At 46.4% G+C, this 15,915-nt stretch overlaps 7 protein-coding genes across 7 annotated transcripts; 3 read left to right on the top strand and 4 right to left on the bottom strand.

The window, feature by feature from the left end:
* Positions 1 to 1,109: 1,109 nt before the first annotated feature.
* Positions 1,110 to 2,465, bottom strand: PHALS_05232 (Ubiquitin-like protein; the record flags this gene model as incomplete). The annotated part of the gene is made up of 1 exon (XM_024718926.1): positions 1,110 to 2,465. The coding sequence occupies one exon, from the start codon at positions 2,463 to 2,465 to the stop codon at positions 1,110 to 1,112; it is 1,356 nt and encodes a 451-aa protein (XP_024584276.1).
* Positions 2,466 to 2,570: 105 nt separating this feature from the next.
* Positions 2,571 to 3,131, top strand: PHALS_05231 (Ribosomal protein L7Ae/L30e/S12e/Gadd45; the record flags this gene model as incomplete). Its single annotated transcript, XM_024718925.1, has 1 exon — positions 2,571 to 3,131. One exon carries the CDS (start codon positions 2,571 to 2,573, stop codon positions 3,129 to 3,131), a length of 561 nt encoding a protein of 186 aa, XP_024584275.1.
* Positions 3,132 to 3,269: 138 nt separating this feature from the next.
* On the top strand, positions 3,270 to 4,865 carry PHALS_05230 (Adenylate Isopentenyl-transferase; the record flags this gene model as incomplete). The annotated part of the gene is made up of 3 exons (XM_024718924.1): positions 3,270 to 4,566; positions 4,643 to 4,700; positions 4,790 to 4,865. The coding sequence occupies 3 exons, from the start codon at positions 3,270 to 3,272 to the stop codon at positions 4,863 to 4,865; spliced, it is 1,431 nt and encodes a 476-aa protein (XP_024584274.1).
* Positions 4,866 to 4,889: 24 nt separating this feature from the next.
* On the bottom strand, positions 4,890 to 6,328 carry PHALS_05229 (dead deah box rna; the record flags this gene model as incomplete). The annotated part of the gene is made up of 2 exons (XM_024718922.1): positions 4,890 to 4,894; positions 4,954 to 6,328. 2 exons carry the CDS (start codon positions 6,326 to 6,328, stop codon positions 4,890 to 4,892), a joined length of 1,380 nt encoding a protein of 459 aa, XP_024584273.1.
* A 120-nt stretch (positions 6,329 to 6,448) lies between these two features.
* On the top strand, positions 6,449 to 8,935 carry PHALS_05228 (pre-rrna-processing protein tsr1; the record flags this gene model as incomplete). Its single annotated transcript, XM_024718921.1, has 1 exon — positions 6,449 to 8,935. The coding sequence occupies one exon, from the start codon at positions 6,449 to 6,451 to the stop codon at positions 8,933 to 8,935; it is 2,487 nt and encodes an 828-aa protein (XP_024584272.1).
* A 77-nt stretch (positions 8,936 to 9,012) lies between these two features.
* PHALS_05227 (Ubiquitin-like protein, regulator of apoptosis) lies at positions 9,013 to 11,589 on the bottom strand (the record flags this gene model as incomplete). Its single annotated transcript, XM_024718920.1, has 1 exon — positions 9,013 to 11,589. The coding sequence occupies one exon, from the start codon at positions 11,587 to 11,589 to the stop codon at positions 9,013 to 9,015; it is 2,577 nt and encodes an 858-aa protein (XP_024584271.1).
* Positions 11,590 to 14,138: 2,549 nt separating this feature from the next.
* On the bottom strand, positions 14,139 to 14,430 carry PHALS_05226 (uncharacterized protein; the record flags this gene model as incomplete). The annotated part of the gene is made up of 2 exons (XM_024718919.1): positions 14,139 to 14,198; positions 14,251 to 14,430. The coding sequence occupies 2 exons, from the start codon at positions 14,428 to 14,430 to the stop codon at positions 14,139 to 14,141; spliced, it is 240 nt and encodes a 79-aa protein (XP_024584270.1).
* Between the last annotated feature and the right edge of the window lie 1,485 nt (positions 14,431 to 15,915).

Here is a 15,915-nt window from a genome sequence, read left to right as displayed (position 1 = left end):
CGAAAATTCGATGGGGGCTTGTAATAGTAGAAGGTCTTCTATTCGTAAAAATCCGTTACTTGCCAGCACTTTCATGTAGCGGTAACATTAGCTGAAATTCGCTATAATTGCTTGCCTTGTGATTTTTAACCTATAAGACCTTACTAAACCAGTATTCAACTTTCTACAGAAGAGAATTCCAAAATACGAAATTTAGCTAATATTCTAGAAATTTTTTTTTTCGTTACAAACTTACACGATAAATATAAACTATCCGATAAAACATTTACTATTTATCTGGAACATCATTTTACATAAGATGCACAAAATTCTAATCTGTTTACTTTAACCTTCACTTTGGCACGAATTGGTTTAGATATCGTTGTGACGTTAATGACGATATTCTTGCTAGGACAAATACTCGACTTTGGCTGCAGGGCCACACAGCCTCCAAAACATTACTGTATTAAGGCAAAGAAAAGGTGCACGAGTAAAATAGACGTGTAGAGATCCAAGATATGCGACGCCGAAATGATTGGCGCCTCTAAGTCATACACCTGGATATTTATGTTCTCGCTTTTGTAGACGTTGTAGCCGTTCTAGCAGGGTTACCACACTGAATTGAAAGGATTTCTAAATAGATATGTCTGCCATTGGGAGAAATCAAATTCATCTTCTGACCTTTCTTAAGCAACATTGCTGATGAATGTGTTCTGATCTCGTCAGATCAAAATGATCGCTATCAATTCTCACATAAGTGGTGATACACACACTTAACAGCGAAGTCGGTCGGCGAATATGGTTCAATGTTTAATGCTTTGTCACGTAATCGATATCTAAATTATGTAGTTGAATGTATCAACAGAAACTGCAATAATCGAAAACATCAACGATGTAACAATGGCGCTTAATATATGCTCAGGCCATAATGAAGACGATAAGCGGAGATTTTCTTGTGTACACTTCAGCAGTGACTGCCTTTGTAGAAAATGTCGTTGATTTGACACTCTGCAATGCCATCATAAAAGTTTTGTGGAATTTCCGAAAATGATGCCACGAGCACCAGATATATCTTAAGCGTAAGTCTCGCTTTTTTCAGATAGTATATCAATATATCGATTAATTCTTGCTTACACGACTTCAGGTAAATGAACAGGAGGCGCGGCATTCATCGCCGCTGCAGCAAACGACTGATTGTAAATTGACACCTCTCGCTGGTGCGAATACGAGTGACGAATTGCAATGATCCACATAACCATGAGCATGACTGTTTGAAAAATATTAGCCGAAACAAGGTCATCCTTAGTCGGACCTGGTCCACCATACGGATATTGCACTCGCTCAGTTGAAAAGTCGGACCTGGAGATTTGTACGGTTGTGTAAATCTGCTCTACCACGGTCAATATGGCAAGCCAGACAACACCTCGACAATAAAACCGAATCGGACGAATGTCCGTGTCATGTGCTGCCTTAAATCCAACGCAACCAATGTACACACCAAAAGAGTGTATCATCAATTCAATTCCGCCAATAAGCGGATCAGGCGTAAAATACTGTGGATACTCGTCAAAACGGTTTATAGGTCGATCAGTTCCACTAATCCCAGCCGTTTCCTGTTCTTGTTGAGCCGCTCGTTGCTGCTGGTCATTGGCCAACAAAGCAAACTGCCCCATGACTTTCATCGTGTATATAATAAGCAAGAACGAGCTCCAGAGCTTCACACGACGAGCACAATTGCCCAATGGAGAATCGAGCATTAATGGATCTACACGTCGAGCCGAGTCAGACGGAAAAACCGCGGACGAAACAATTTCACTGTTAATATTTACGACCGTCATGTTTTCGTCTCGACCCCCAGCAGAAGTGCCACTAGAGTTGACTTCAGCGTTTAATATCTCAGGATCGGGTGTTGGTGCAGCTCTTACAAAGAGATGAATGGTATGTCCATCTTCAACCTTGTAACTGGCTAATGTGGCTTCGTCTTCCAATACTCTACCACGGTAGATGAGTCGCTGAGACGCAATGGCCACTTCAGTACACTCCAATACTTTAAGTTTCATTTGAGAAATGTGCCAGTCCAGACGGCAAGAAATATTAAAAAATTTGCCATTGAGGTCCAAAATGCGGACGTGAACGGCCTCCGGGTCAGTGTTTTTCACAGGCTCCTGGTCTCCATCCTCTGTCGTGCTTTCATCCTTTATTCCAATTTCATTGTCTTCCGCTACATTTTCTACTTGATCCATCGCCTCTTTATTAATATGTTGCTTTCCCTCTGCATCAATCTCACTGTCGCTGCTCAAAGGCGCCAATCGACTCGCGACGCTCGGTGCCACCACGCGCGCGTCGTCGTCTGCGTGGGGAGTTGTAGCAACTTCTGTTGAGCGACGTACATTTTCGTCTTCTTCATTTACGCCTGCAAGCATTTCGTACCGTCGATTGCGCTCGCTACTTGCTGTAGATTGTGCCGAGCCCAAGAACCTCCCCATGCCCTCAACTCACTTTTTCGCTGTGGGGATAACTGAACATCTACTCGTGTTTAAAACAGCCGAATTTTATTATGACCAATCACTGCACGACAGTTAGTAAGGAAGATGGCGAAAGCTAAGGCAGCTATGGCTACGCAGTTTAAGCGACCGAATGCCAAGACGCAGAAGCGCAAAGCACAAAGTACAGTAGAGATTGTGCGTCCGTGGACGACACCGCAATTTAAAGAGCTGACTAAAGAGGACCGTGATATCGTACTGGATCGATTGCAGAAAGAGGTGATTGATGTGCCGGCTACGCGCATTCATGCGGTACGAGGCGTAAATCAGGTGGCACGAGCTGTCGCGAGACGTGAAGTTAAAGTAGTGGTCTTTGCAAACAATCCTGAGTCGCTGGCTTTTGGCCATCTGCCGTTGCTCTGTAGACTACACCAAGTACCCATATGCGTTCTGCACTTGTCGTCCAAAGCGTTTGGCAGATTATTTAAGCTTAAAAGCATGGTAGCTGTCGGTATTCGAGCACCGATGTTGACACATGATAAAGCTCAGAACATGATCGAGGAGGTTGGAACGAGTAAGGAATTAACAGTATTGACAGAAGATGAGCAGAAGAAGCTTGCAAGTATAACACAATTCTTGATTTCAAAGGCGAGTAAGCAGACAACGTAAGTCATAATACAACGCCATAAAATGAGCATACATTTGTTTGTATTATTAGAAATATTTTAAATGAAGTGTAAAGTTACAATAAGTAATACCATTAACAATTTCTTATATTGTCACAAACTGAAAGCCAATCAAAGAATTATGCCGGCATTACGAAAGGTGCTAGTCGTAATTGGTACCACAGGTGCCGGGAAAACCAAGCTGTCAGTCGACTTGGCCAAGGCTGTAAATGGCGAAATTGTCAACTCGGATGCTATGCAAATGTACCGCGGGCTAGATATAGCCACAGCTAAGATTACGGAACAGGAGAAACAGGGTATACCTCACCACCTTTTTGACGTCGTGGACCCGACTTCATGCTGCGATGTGCTCGAGTTTAAGCGTTTAGCTTTACATACAATTAACAACATCTTGGATCGAGGCAAGGTACCTATTATAGTAGGTGGGACCATGTACTATACGCAGGCGATCCTCTGGAAGTCGCAACTGCTAGACGATGTGCCGGTTGTGTATTCATCAACCGAACATCCCGAGCATTTGGGGCCTCAGACACCTGAAGCTCTATACAATCGTTTATTGGCGGTTGACCCAGTGATGGCTTCCCGACTACACGTTAACAATGTGCGTAAAATACAACGCAGTCTTCAAGTGTTCGAACAAACGGGTGTGCCGCACAGCGAACTGCTTGCACAGCAGGAAAAGGAGCAACACAATATTGAGAAATATTTCGACGCTTGTGCCTTCTGGGTGCAAGCTAGCAAACCGGTGCTTGACGAACGTTTGTCAAAACGGGTGGAGACGATGCTAAACGCTGGCTTAGTAGACGAGATTCGAAGCCTGCGAGCACTTGTGAAGAACTCTCCGCCGCGGCAAACTATGAGAATTGAAGAAGAATCGATTTCAGTTGGCATTCTGCAGGCTATTGGATACAAGGAATTTCAGCCATATTTTGACGCGTTGGAGTCAAGCGATGGTACAGATGATCTCACGATACTGGAAACGCTGAATGAGTGCGTTGTGCAGCTTAAGATTGCAACACGTCAGTACGCTCGTCGCCAGCTCTCTTGGATTCGAAATAAGTTTGTGACTAGAAATATTCCAGTGTACCAAATCGATAGCACGGATCTTGCGAAGTGGGAGGAATTTGCGGCGCAACGTGCGTTTGCAATTGCTCGAGTCTTTCTGAAAAATGGTGAAATGACGGTATTTCGAAGTGTCCAGGAGCAACATCCGGAAGTAGCCCAGGCAGCATCACTGGAGGATAAATTTCAGAGGAATACATGCACGGTTTGTGTCGGTCGGGAAATCATGGGCAAGAAGCAATGGGCAGAGCACTTGCGCTCAAAAGGGCACAAGTATCATTTAAAGCGTGTAGAGATCATAACAAAGCAAGCTGAGTCACCTTTGCTAAACAATTGTCGGCAAGGAAATTATGAGAGTACATATCAGTCAGAACCAGTCGCTACATTAAACAACTAAAGCGACGACAAGGCAAAATTTTAATGACCTTGAAGCTGACGCACTCTCCGGTGGCCTAGATTTCGCTCGAGCTGGGCATTCAGCACCGAGAATGTACGCTTCTTGTCTGTGTTGATAACCTTTACCATTAAATTTTCCTCTGCACCGCTAGTTCTATTTGACAAAACCTTATGCTTTTGCAGTATTGCTGTAGCTTGCAGTTTGCCAGTCTTTTCGGCTGCAAGAGTGTCTTTCAATTGTCGTAAAGCTTCGGTATAGCGTGGCACTAGCGCTTTCATGTGCTCATGCTGAAGAGGAAAAGGCTTCAATTTGTTGCTATCCGCTTTCTTGAGCATACGCATCATACCTTTCATCTGTCCCATCTTGACGAGTGTCACACAGCGACCGTGACGACCAGCACGCGCTGTGCGCCCCACACGATGAATGTACGTCTTGATAAATGTAGGCACGTCGTAGTTTACAACATTCGCGACATCCTCAATATCCATTCCACGAGCCATCGCATCAGAGCACACGACCGTCTGTATTCGTCCTGCCTTGCAGTCGGCCACAAGAGATGATCGCTGCTTCTGCGACAGATTACTTGAAAATTCGCGTACACGTTCCGAGTGTGCCGAGTACAATTGAAGCAACCTTGCAAGACGATGAGTCGAGCTTACACTTGCCGTAAAGACAATGGTCAGCGAGTTAGCAAATTCGCTCAGCAGCTCTAGCAGAACGAGCGGTTTGGATCCCGTATCACATTCGATCCAGTACTCATCCAGATTAACAGGTGTTGAGTACATCTTCGTCGTTTCAGCAACTTCGTCATTTTCATCATTCGCATTGTCCATTTCATCAACATTGCTCTGTTTTGCGTTATCAGCTAGAGGGTCATCAATGCGACCAATCTTAGTCAACTCGGCATTACTCATACCAATTGCAGCCAGTTTTCTTGGATTGCGCGTCAATGTGGCAGACAGCAAGACCCGAGTCAGTGGCGTGCGGATACGGCGTCGATTGATGGAGTCTCGGCGCCGGCATGTGACCCCAACGCCCAAATCCAGACCGTCGTCGTCAACCAAGTGGCCGATAAAAACACTTGCGTACACTTTTTGTATCCAGTCTTGGTACGACTGGTTTAATAACCGATCGGCTTCGTCAACAATCATTATTTGCAGATGCTGCAACGTGAAACCCGGCGTCTGTTCCAGGTGGTCCACTAGCCGACCTGGAGTAGCAACCAGAATGTCTACCAAGCTGCTTCCTCCATCGATTACAGAGGACTTAATGTCTTTCATAGATGATCCCACAAGTGCGCTCTGCTCCGCCGCAAAGTTTCTCTGACCAATGGCCAGTCCGCATGTCAGTGGCGTATTATGAACGAACTGCTGCACGACCTGATGCACCTGTAGAGCCAAGTCACGACTTGGAAGGACAATTAGCGCTCGTATGCGACATACAATGCGATTGAGTAGACGCTGCACGATGGGAATCACATAAGTAAGTGTTTTGCCGCTGCCTGTGGGCGCCGAGATGCAGATGTCCGTCACGCGGTCGCTGTCGCTAGCCAGGATCTTGGGAATAGCTACGGCCTGTACAGGAAAAAACGATTGAATCTTAAGTTTTCCTAGTGCAGCGCATATTTCTGGTTTTAAGTCCCATAGCTCGGACAGCTTGTCCACGCTGTACTTGGTGAGAAAACGTGGCGTCACGTCTTCGTCCTCCGTTACATCAGGCATCATCACCTAAAATACTCTATATGCTACCTATAGTATGAATAGGTAGAAATACTATACTACTGCAACCTACTTATCGATCATTGGACAGCATCGATCAAGTTAGTGTATCAATTCGCGAGTATGACGTCGCACCACCACCGCTCTGGGCCGCTAAAGCAGAAGAATAAAAAGCACAAGACTGGCCGTCATGAGTCTAAAACTTTACTTACGCGTCGATTGGGTGGAAAGGTAGAGAGCCGCCGTGCCAGTGTCCGTAGCAACGGATCAAGCATAGGAAGTATGAGTTTGTCGGGCCAGAAAGTAGCCCGTCTGCAGCGTCAAAAGCATATGCGCGACAACAAACGAGAAGAAGTGCTACTGCAGCGCCGGTTTGGACTAGGTGGAGCGTTCGGACCACCAAAGATCATTGCCTTGGTGGCGCTTAGCGACTTGGCCAACCTGTCCGAAGTGCAAGAGAGCATCCTGGACGGTGCAGCAACCGTGGAGGAACCGGATCAAGATGGAATTCGTCTTAAAAACTGCACTGTCGGGATCTTCAGCCAACACAAACAGAAACTCTGCGTTATTAATTGCGGCTGCAATCTGCTGGTTGCTCTAGACGCAGCTAAAGTGGCCGACATTGTAGTATTCGTGCTGTCCGTCCATAATGGCGTAGACGGTGGTCTAAGTGAAGAAGGAGTTAGGATTGTCTCTGCAATTCGCGCTCAAGGCTTGCCGACCACGGTGGGCGTTATTCAGGGATTGGAGAGGCACACAACCAAGAGCCAGTCAGAGCTCAAGAAGTTGGGTAGTAAGTTTTTTGCCTCGGAGTTCGGTGAGAGTGCCAAAGTGACACTGGCGAATGTTCCTGGTCAATTGACGCGCGTGTTGATCACACTTTCACCTAAAATTATTCACTGGCGCGAGGCACGCTCGTACATGCTTGCTACTACTGCCACGTTTGTGCCAGGCACAGAAGCGCAAAATGAAAAGGGTGAACAGATTGGTGAACTACAAGTAAATGGATACTTGCGCGGCAAACCATTGTCAGTCAATCAGCTGATTCATATTACCGACGTGGGCACGTTTCAATTGAGCCACATCACCCGTGCTGCCGTACGTCAGGTACAGCGTGTAAAGGCAGACGTTAGCATGAATGCCAAACCTTCTATTGCTTCGAGTGAGATTGGTCAGAATGAGGTTTACGTCCTCGCCACGGCCGACCCGGCATTGCAGGAGGACCTTCGTTTTGAAGCCGAGTACAATCCATTTGCATCAGAACAGACTTGGCCTACAAGCGACGAGATTGCCGAGGCGGAAAATGAAGCGAAGAAGCAACGAGAAGCGACGGCTACGGCCAACAAAGGTGCATCGGGATACCAGGCTGTCTGGCTCGATGGTGAAGATGAGGGTGACGAGATGAAGGACGGTCAGGAAGAAGAGGATGCTGCTGTGAATCAAGACTTTTGCAAGACTAGCGAAAATGATGATGATGATGATGATGACATGTTTATGGTGGACGATGACGAAGTTGACCAGGTGCAGAAGCGCAACGATGATAAGGATAATATGACATTTCCGGATGAAGTCGATGTGCCCGTTGATCAACCTGCACGCGTGCGTTTTGCTCGTTACCGCGGCATGAAGTCGTTGCGTACGAGCGCATGGGACCCGATGGAGTCCCTTCCGGCAGATTATGCGCGTCTATTTCAATTCGAAGATTTTGCCATGGTCCAGCGTCTTGCCCTTGCGCGTGGCAAAGAAGCTGAGCGTGCCATGAAGGATCAGTTACGTCGCAAGTCTAGGACTCTGCATACGCGGTCCCGTGCTTCATCAATGAAAATGGAAGATGTAAATGATACTGCTTCCGTAGCGTCGTCGTCTATTGTGAGCGAGCCATTGCCAACCGAATTTGGCGTACGAGGATACGTGCCATCCGGAGTCTATGTCACGCTGCATTTTAAGTCTGTTTTTGTGGGAAAGCTACAGACGCGTATCCAGGCTGGTCCGCTTGTCATGGGTGCATTGCTCAAGCATGAGAACCGCTTGAGTGTGCTCAATTTTACTGTGCAGCGTGCGTCATCGTTTGCAGGGGAGACACTCAAGTCCAAAGACGAATTGTCCTTTCACTGTGGCTTTCGACGATTTTCAGGTAGACCTGTATTTAGTGACCAGAGCTTGAAAAGCGATCAGCACCTTTTCCAGCGATTCTTACCGCAAACTGGCTGGAGCGTAGCTACCGTGTACGGCCCTGTGACATTCCAGCCTGCTTCATTGCTGCTGTTCAAGCCAGATGGCCAGCTCGTAGCTTCTGGCACATTAAAAAACGTCAACTCGAATCGTGTTGTGCTCAAGCGTGTCATTATAACAGGCACACCAGTCAAAGTCAAAAAACGGAAAGCTGTTGTAAGGTACATGTTTCACTCACCTGAGGATGTCCGGTGGTTCAAACCAGTCGAACTGACGACTAAGCACGGGCTCACAGGCCACATCAAGGAGTCATTGGGAACGCATGGGGATCTCAAAGCGGTTTTCAACAAGCCCATTAAACAGCATGACACTGTATGTCTCCACTTGTATAAACGTGTCTACCCAAAGTTCCCGACGCTGAACCCTCTATCAAACTGAAAGCCTTTAATAGATGACAATTTGCTATTTGTGTTTACATTCCCGATTGACTACGTTAAAGCTTAAGCCGTTTTTCCTTACTCCCTTCGTTGCTTACTTGCTGGTCTTTCTGGAACATCAGCGCTATCAGTCTCTTCTCTTTCACGAATACGACCACGACCTCTAGTATTTTCAACTTCTGCGGTCCAGACTAATAAGCTGTTGACAGCAAAGCTTGCAACATATTCATTCAGACCAAGCCATGTGAGGAGTTCTAGTAGCAACCGCTTTAAGCGCTCGTCGCTCTCTTCTTCATTTTCCGTTGAGTCACCTCGTGCATAAGCTCGAAGTTGACGAACAATTTGCTGAGCCATCGTGCGTAAGAAAGCTGCGCTGCTCGTACCGAACGCAGCGGCACGGCTCGCAGACGTAGCACGGACGAGCAGGTCGACCAGATCGGCAATAAATGGCTCCAAAACGCGCAATAGCTCATCCCCCAGCGCCATACCCCGGTCTTCCGATCCCGCTACCTGATTTATCACGCCAGGAGGCAACGCATGCGAGCGCAACAAACGACGAAGTTCATTTTCAAAGTCTTGGGCCCACGTATGGATGCTTGGTCTTATTACACGCGGCACATCTACACCACTGAATAATGCAAACCCAATATGTGCTAGAATGTGGTGAAGATGAGTGGCATCACCAGCCAACACTCCATACAAAGTCGAGATGGGCAACTCACTCGTTATCCGACTCACAAAATCTGCCAAGTTCCACGAGGTGGTCGCATGGCTTCCGCCCAGCCCTGCTGCCAAAGAGAACGGAAACACTACCGAGGATAAGACTGGAAATCGCATGCCGGAGATTGAGACGCTCGCGGGCGAAAGTAAAGCAGTACTTTCGTTACGTCCCCCATCAGATCGTCGACCATGAGCGTCTGAATATATAGGAGTTCCACTTTCTATAGTCAACGGTGCGCCGGCACTGGCTGTGCTCGTGAGATTAACTGGATGATCAAAAGTCGATCCAGTTGTCGCTACCGAGATACCTCCAGTTGCTGTCGTAGTTGCGAGATCCTGGTCACTTCGCATATCTGTGGTGTTGACACGAAACCGAAGTCGTGGTCTCAAGGAAGTGACTGCACTTCGTGCTGACGCTCTCGAAGCGCGAGTCGATTCCTGCAACCCGTTCCCTGGTGCTTGCACAATTGCATCAGTCGAGGAAGAAGCTTCACGATCGAATGTCGCTCGAGTCGAGTCATTCGCAGATACACTAAAACGTCTCGAAAGCTCACCCGCTTGAACAGACTGACGCACGAATGCATGCCGAGCCATACTCGCCAGTAATTCAATGGACTCTCCAATCGAAGTCAATACCTCAATTGTGCGAATGACGTGGCGTGAAGAAATCAATGGCTCGATAGTAGTGGCATCAGTATCACTAGCATTTAACGCTATTGCGGCTGGTGTCGACATAGATGCAACAGAGTTGTTGGTAGACTCGGCTGGCGGTGCAGCTAATTCCGTCGATGAAAAGGAATCTGGTGCCACCATAGCCGCCCCACCCATGCGGTCGCGCTGAGCTAGTGCAGCAGCCAGTAAGCGAAGTCGTGGCCCAAAACGATGCACGAGCGTCAACAACATTTCAACTTGTTGCTGCACTTCACTCAAAGCAGTATTTGAATCTCCTTGTGGCAAAGCTGTAAGTTCGGCGGGGAATTCGAGTGATGCGTCGTCCAGTGTGTCACGAACTGATTGGAGTCGCAATCCCATGCGAGCCCGCAGCGAAAATTGACGTTCGGCAGAAGATAGTGAGCGTCGTCCGCGCGACCGACCGGATCCGTCACGATTTCGTTGATGGCGTCGTAGTGCTCTCGCCGTTGCTGCTTGCATCTCAGCAGCTGTGCTATTACCCATAGCTTCACGCGACAAAATAGTGCGATGGGTGCTGGTGGCTGTCTCTGTCCTCTCGTCTCTATTCGTTTCAGCGCCGCCTTCATTAACCTGCGTCATGAGATTGGCGATCATTGAATTAAGAAATGGCATCGTCACTTCTGCACCCTCAGGCACTGAGATGGTGGCACCCAAAAGAACATGACCAGGCAGACCACCGCGACCGGACCGTCCCATTGTCGGATCTGGCTCATCATTATTTCTTGATAAAGATGGGGGAGAATGCGTGCGCGTATGTTGTACTGATCTAAGTCGAAGAGACGAGCGCTGAAACTGGTCGATCTGGGCATTCAAGGCGTTCATACTAGTACCTTCTTCGGCTGTATTGTTATCCAAAGAAGGTGCCACGATGAGAGCATCCTGTTCAGCAACACGGTCCGAAGCTGACGTAGCAGTAGCCGAGGCCTGACCATCTGTGTCGGTGAGTGGTACAGCCCGCACTACGAGATGAAGCACATGACCATTTTCGAGAGAGTATGCAGCCAGCGTTTGGTCATTTTTTAATACACGACCACGGTAGATAAGTCTCTGGCGAGCGAGCGTAACACCCGTTTCGACGGCGACGACTTCTTTGAGCTGCGGCACGGACGCGGCTGCACATATGGTGATCGGGTACGTCTTCTGATCAAGTGTGCGTATCTTCAGCGACAATTGTGCATCCTCTGGGACCACGAGAGGCTCAGCCACAGGCTCTGGAACGGTGGCATTAGGTGGTGTGTTCATGTTCACTCACCCTTTATCGAATAGAATGAAAAAGCGCGTTGGCTTGATTCCTACGAGTGAAAGTTTGCGCTGATTCAGTCAGACACACGTTCAATGAAAAAACAGATTCAAACAAGAGAATATAATGTGGCAAAGCGCAAGCAGATGCCGTGGAACGGTGGCGTGAGGAGACGGCAGTGGAACTCGGGGTGGGACGTCTGTACATATAGAATGTACCGGTATAATCTCAAATACCGATAATTGCGCTGGATTTTCTCACATCAAAAAATAGTCTTTGTGAAATAATCCTCAATGTATGAGCGAATTAGGTGTGTCTAAAGTGGCGATCGGGTCCGCTCCTGACTCGAACGTACAATTTATCATCTATGTATTTGCTAAGGCAAAATGTTAGAATCAAAAATTTCTGTGTAAAGTGGTTGGCAACACCGTCGCAATTGGTAGCACAAGCTGTGGATCCAGTTTTGAGCTATGAATTCTCCTCGAGACTGAAATCGAAATGTTCAACTACCTGTGCCCGGAGCAGCTAGGCAAGCTTACTTAGCTTATGCCTCTAGTTAGCCGCGAGGTGATAGCAAAGTTGGCGGCACAGGGCCGAAAGCGGTAATAGGATGCCTGGTTGCGTTCACTAGCAACGAGAACGCTCTAGTGAGACATCTAGCAGCAATCGAAGCTCGTACCGACGAGTCCTGTAATTCCGCATCAACTGAGAATTGTGTCGGATGTGGACTTGATTTCGCCCAAAGATATTTCGATGCCGCCAATTCGTGAGGAAGCATTCTCTTTGTCGGTAGGCACCTTCATGCAGCTTTTCTTTTTGGATACAGACGTGATGACTTCCTGACTTATTATATGCACTTTAAAGCATCAACTCTAATACACAATCTAATCATACATGAAGAAAATAAGATATTGATACGGCACCTACAAAATCTTGCGCTCAAAGATTAAAAGATCAAAAAAGTTTGGGGACGTGGCTAGTTGGTAAACATAGCGCAACCGAGTCCCACTGTAGAGTAGCTGATTTTATCGTCCAGACCTTCAAAGTTAAAAAAGATAAAATTCTCTTTCTCTCTGGAAGAGACAAGCTGTGATGGTCATGCTCCCGACATAACACAGCGCGTCAAGTTTGCGGTCTCTTAGCTAGGAGGCACACACAAGGACGACCGGTGTGTCATTGCTGATCGATTCGTCTCTTCTTTAATGCTCCCAATTTACTTGGCAGTGTTTGTTGGCAAGATTCTGGACTAGAATCGAAAATGAAATAGTACAGCGGTGATAGGCTTGGTTACGAGCTCCGCCTTCATGTCTTCTGTCGAATAGTACCGCAACACTACTTGGTCCTAATCAGATTTATGCGATTGCAAACGTGGAGCTCAAGGTCTTTCCTAGCGATATGGATAGTGAGTCTTTGAGTGTCCTCAGATATTTTGACTTGGTCTTCCCATTTCACAAGCCTAGTTCATACGACAATCCCTAGTTCCATGATTGCATTCGTCAGCGCCATGTACTTCGCCTCAGTTGATGGCAAGGCTGTCTTCGCTGTTTCGTAAATTTCAATCTGCCACCTCAAATAACGCGTACCCACTTGTTTGGTGCTGCCATCCCAGTTTGCATATGAGCAGCTTGGAGTCTTTCGTCGATTTTTTTAGATTAACGCCGTCCGTCTTTGTGCCGCGACAGTAACGAAATACACATGTAAGAACGTATTGGTGTGTGAAACACAAGTATGCTGCGCACTGGCTGAAAGCTCCTAGTGGCCCGATCGAGTTCCATGCATGAGATACATCCAGAGTTCGATTGCATTACGATACGGCATATCCTTGCCGTGATTTCCTAATGTTTGCAACTCCCTTCGCAGATGGCTTAAGTCAGTTCGAGTTCCAGGTTCTTAGGTGACTTGACAGCATTACTGTTAGTCCATCCCAAATTTCTGATATATCCATTGCAAATTCATTGGACGCACCAACACGCTTTCACGGACAATCATTGGTCTTATTCCATGCCGAGAAAGCAGTTGAAGCTGACCAAGTTTTTCTTTCACACGGTGCCTCATTTGTCGATCTGATAAATTTGTAAGTGTCACTTGCAAGGACCGTTTTGTCGACGTCAAGAGCCATAACGATCATTTCTTGATTGATTCGCTGAGTGTTGATGCAGTGACCGGTCATACCTTTTTTAAAGTCCAGCTTTAAAGATAAATTTTTGATGGTCTGGCTCCTCGTCTGTGATGACTGCTTTTGATCGTAGATCGAGCGGTTGAGATGGCATAAAATTCCGAATAATCTTTGTTAACATATTCATCTGTTTGTATCATTTAGTTATTTTTTTCGTTAAGTAGTCCATTCAGAAATGCTGTGTTCATGTTTTTTGTGCACCGTCAAGTTGCACTTGGCCGCCAGTCTGAGATGAGTTTTAATTGACTTGAAATTGGCTTCCAACGATAAGGTATCTTCATAGTCGATACCGAACTGTTATACATTTATTCAGTCACAAGTCATACCATGATTAGCTCGATCTCTAGCCAAGAAGACATTCTAAATTTAGAGCGTTCACCAACAACCACTCATCTTTCGACCGTGCAAAAACGATACCAAAGATGAGGTTTGTTTCTGCCACGAAAGTCAACTTCCAAGTTGCACGCCTTCCCCCGTTGCCAGAAACCATAGCCAACTTGAACGTGGTTGGTGTTTCTCCCGCTGATTTGCAACGCAGCTTCACAAGCCGAATGTCATCATCCACTTGCGTTCGCTGACATCTTTCTTTAGCGTTTGCAATCAGATCTGTTGTTTGGTTCGTGAAATCTGTACTAGTTTGTTCAGCGACTTTGACTCCTGTCGTCATTTTCATAGCGGATTTTCAGCCCCGCTGCAGATTTCTTGCAGACACCATTGCCAAAGCTCAGGACATTAGAAAACAAGCAGATAAGAGCCACAGGAAGATTAAATTACTCTGTAAGATCAATGATCCTGAACTACTTAGCACGACAAATTTCCTGTCCAGCTTGGGGAGCAATAGCTTTTGCAAAGATTCATTAAGCTGTTCATGGTATTGAATTGCAATGGTGATGCTTTAATCCGAGTCAAAGTCCGAACTACGGTAAAAAATACTTCTTCGTCGTCTCACTTAACAATTTCATTCCACCGAAGCAATGTTGTCTTGCTAAGGTATGTAAGTAGGCGTGAAAGCCTTGACGCTTGCATAATTTAGATATATCACCCGATTACCGCTGTCATCTTTAAGAGTCTTGACATATTTGCGTGCTTAAGTCTCTGAAATAGAAACAAACTTGTCAGCCAGTTCCAATTTGATTCATAGCAGATACAGGACCCAAAAAGGTGCTCCTTAATAAGTGTCATGAATAGCGCTGGCTACTGAAGGGTCACAACTTTTTGGGGTCACATGTATTGCTGTGAGCTGTTTCTAGCATGCCTTTGACATGAGTTCGTATAACTAATCCAAATTTGCTTACTCAGAAAGCAATTATTACATAGTTTTCGCTCAATAACAGATTCCAAGTCAATGTCAATACCTATTTTTAAATTGCGTCTAGTTAGCTATAAACATGTGACAAGCCCGTGATTGGATCTGAATTCCTTATGGCATTTAAATGAACCTGCCACATTAGCCTTACCGCAGCACCAATAGGCGTCATGCAGAGCTATAGTAATTTTTGCCTTTGGGAGCACCAAACTCTCATCAAATACAGTTTGATTCGGCAAACCAACAACGAAGGTGATCGAATTAACATCTATATCGCGGAGAAATGGTCGTTTGAAATTCGCAATACGGTCGTAAGTAGTAAGATTAAGTTTTTGAAGAGTTACTTGAAATGTGTTGCTATTCAAGTGGTGAAACAATGAGTTATATTAACAAAGTTATGATCAGTAACTGTAAGTCAACGTTTCTTCGTCCCAGCGTTTACAGTCATTACGCACTGTAATGTTTGGCTAGTTACTGCGCCTATTCATATGAAATATAAAATGGTGATTGCGTGGAGCAGGACGTTACAAGGGGAAAACAAGTCTAGATGAACCACAAACGCTAGTTCACAAAGATTCGTTGCGATCAGATTGACCACGCTGGGATTTAAAACCACACCCAACCGATTGTAGCTCCCATTAAACGACTGAGCCAATCTGCGTTCGCTGAAATTTACGGGTTCGAGTCCCGGTGTGGGAACATTCGACTTCTTGACCCGGTGGCGTGGGTCAATGCTTCTGGACCTAACGGTATGTGGCGCGGGTTCGAGCCCCACAGCGGACAAATCGTTATCGAACCAGACACACAAGAAATGTCGGCTGCATGCTAAATATTACCGACGACAGC

The sequence above is a fragment of the Plasmopara halstedii genome, assembly GCF_900000015.1.
Source record: "Plasmopara halstedii genome assembly, contig: Scaffold_2881, whole genome shotgun sequence".
Lineage (NCBI taxonomy): Eukaryota > Oomycota > Peronosporomycetes > Peronosporales > Peronosporaceae > Plasmopara > Plasmopara halstedii.
Note: the sequence above shows the minus strand (reverse complement) of the source record. Positions and strands in the feature narration are given on the sequence as shown.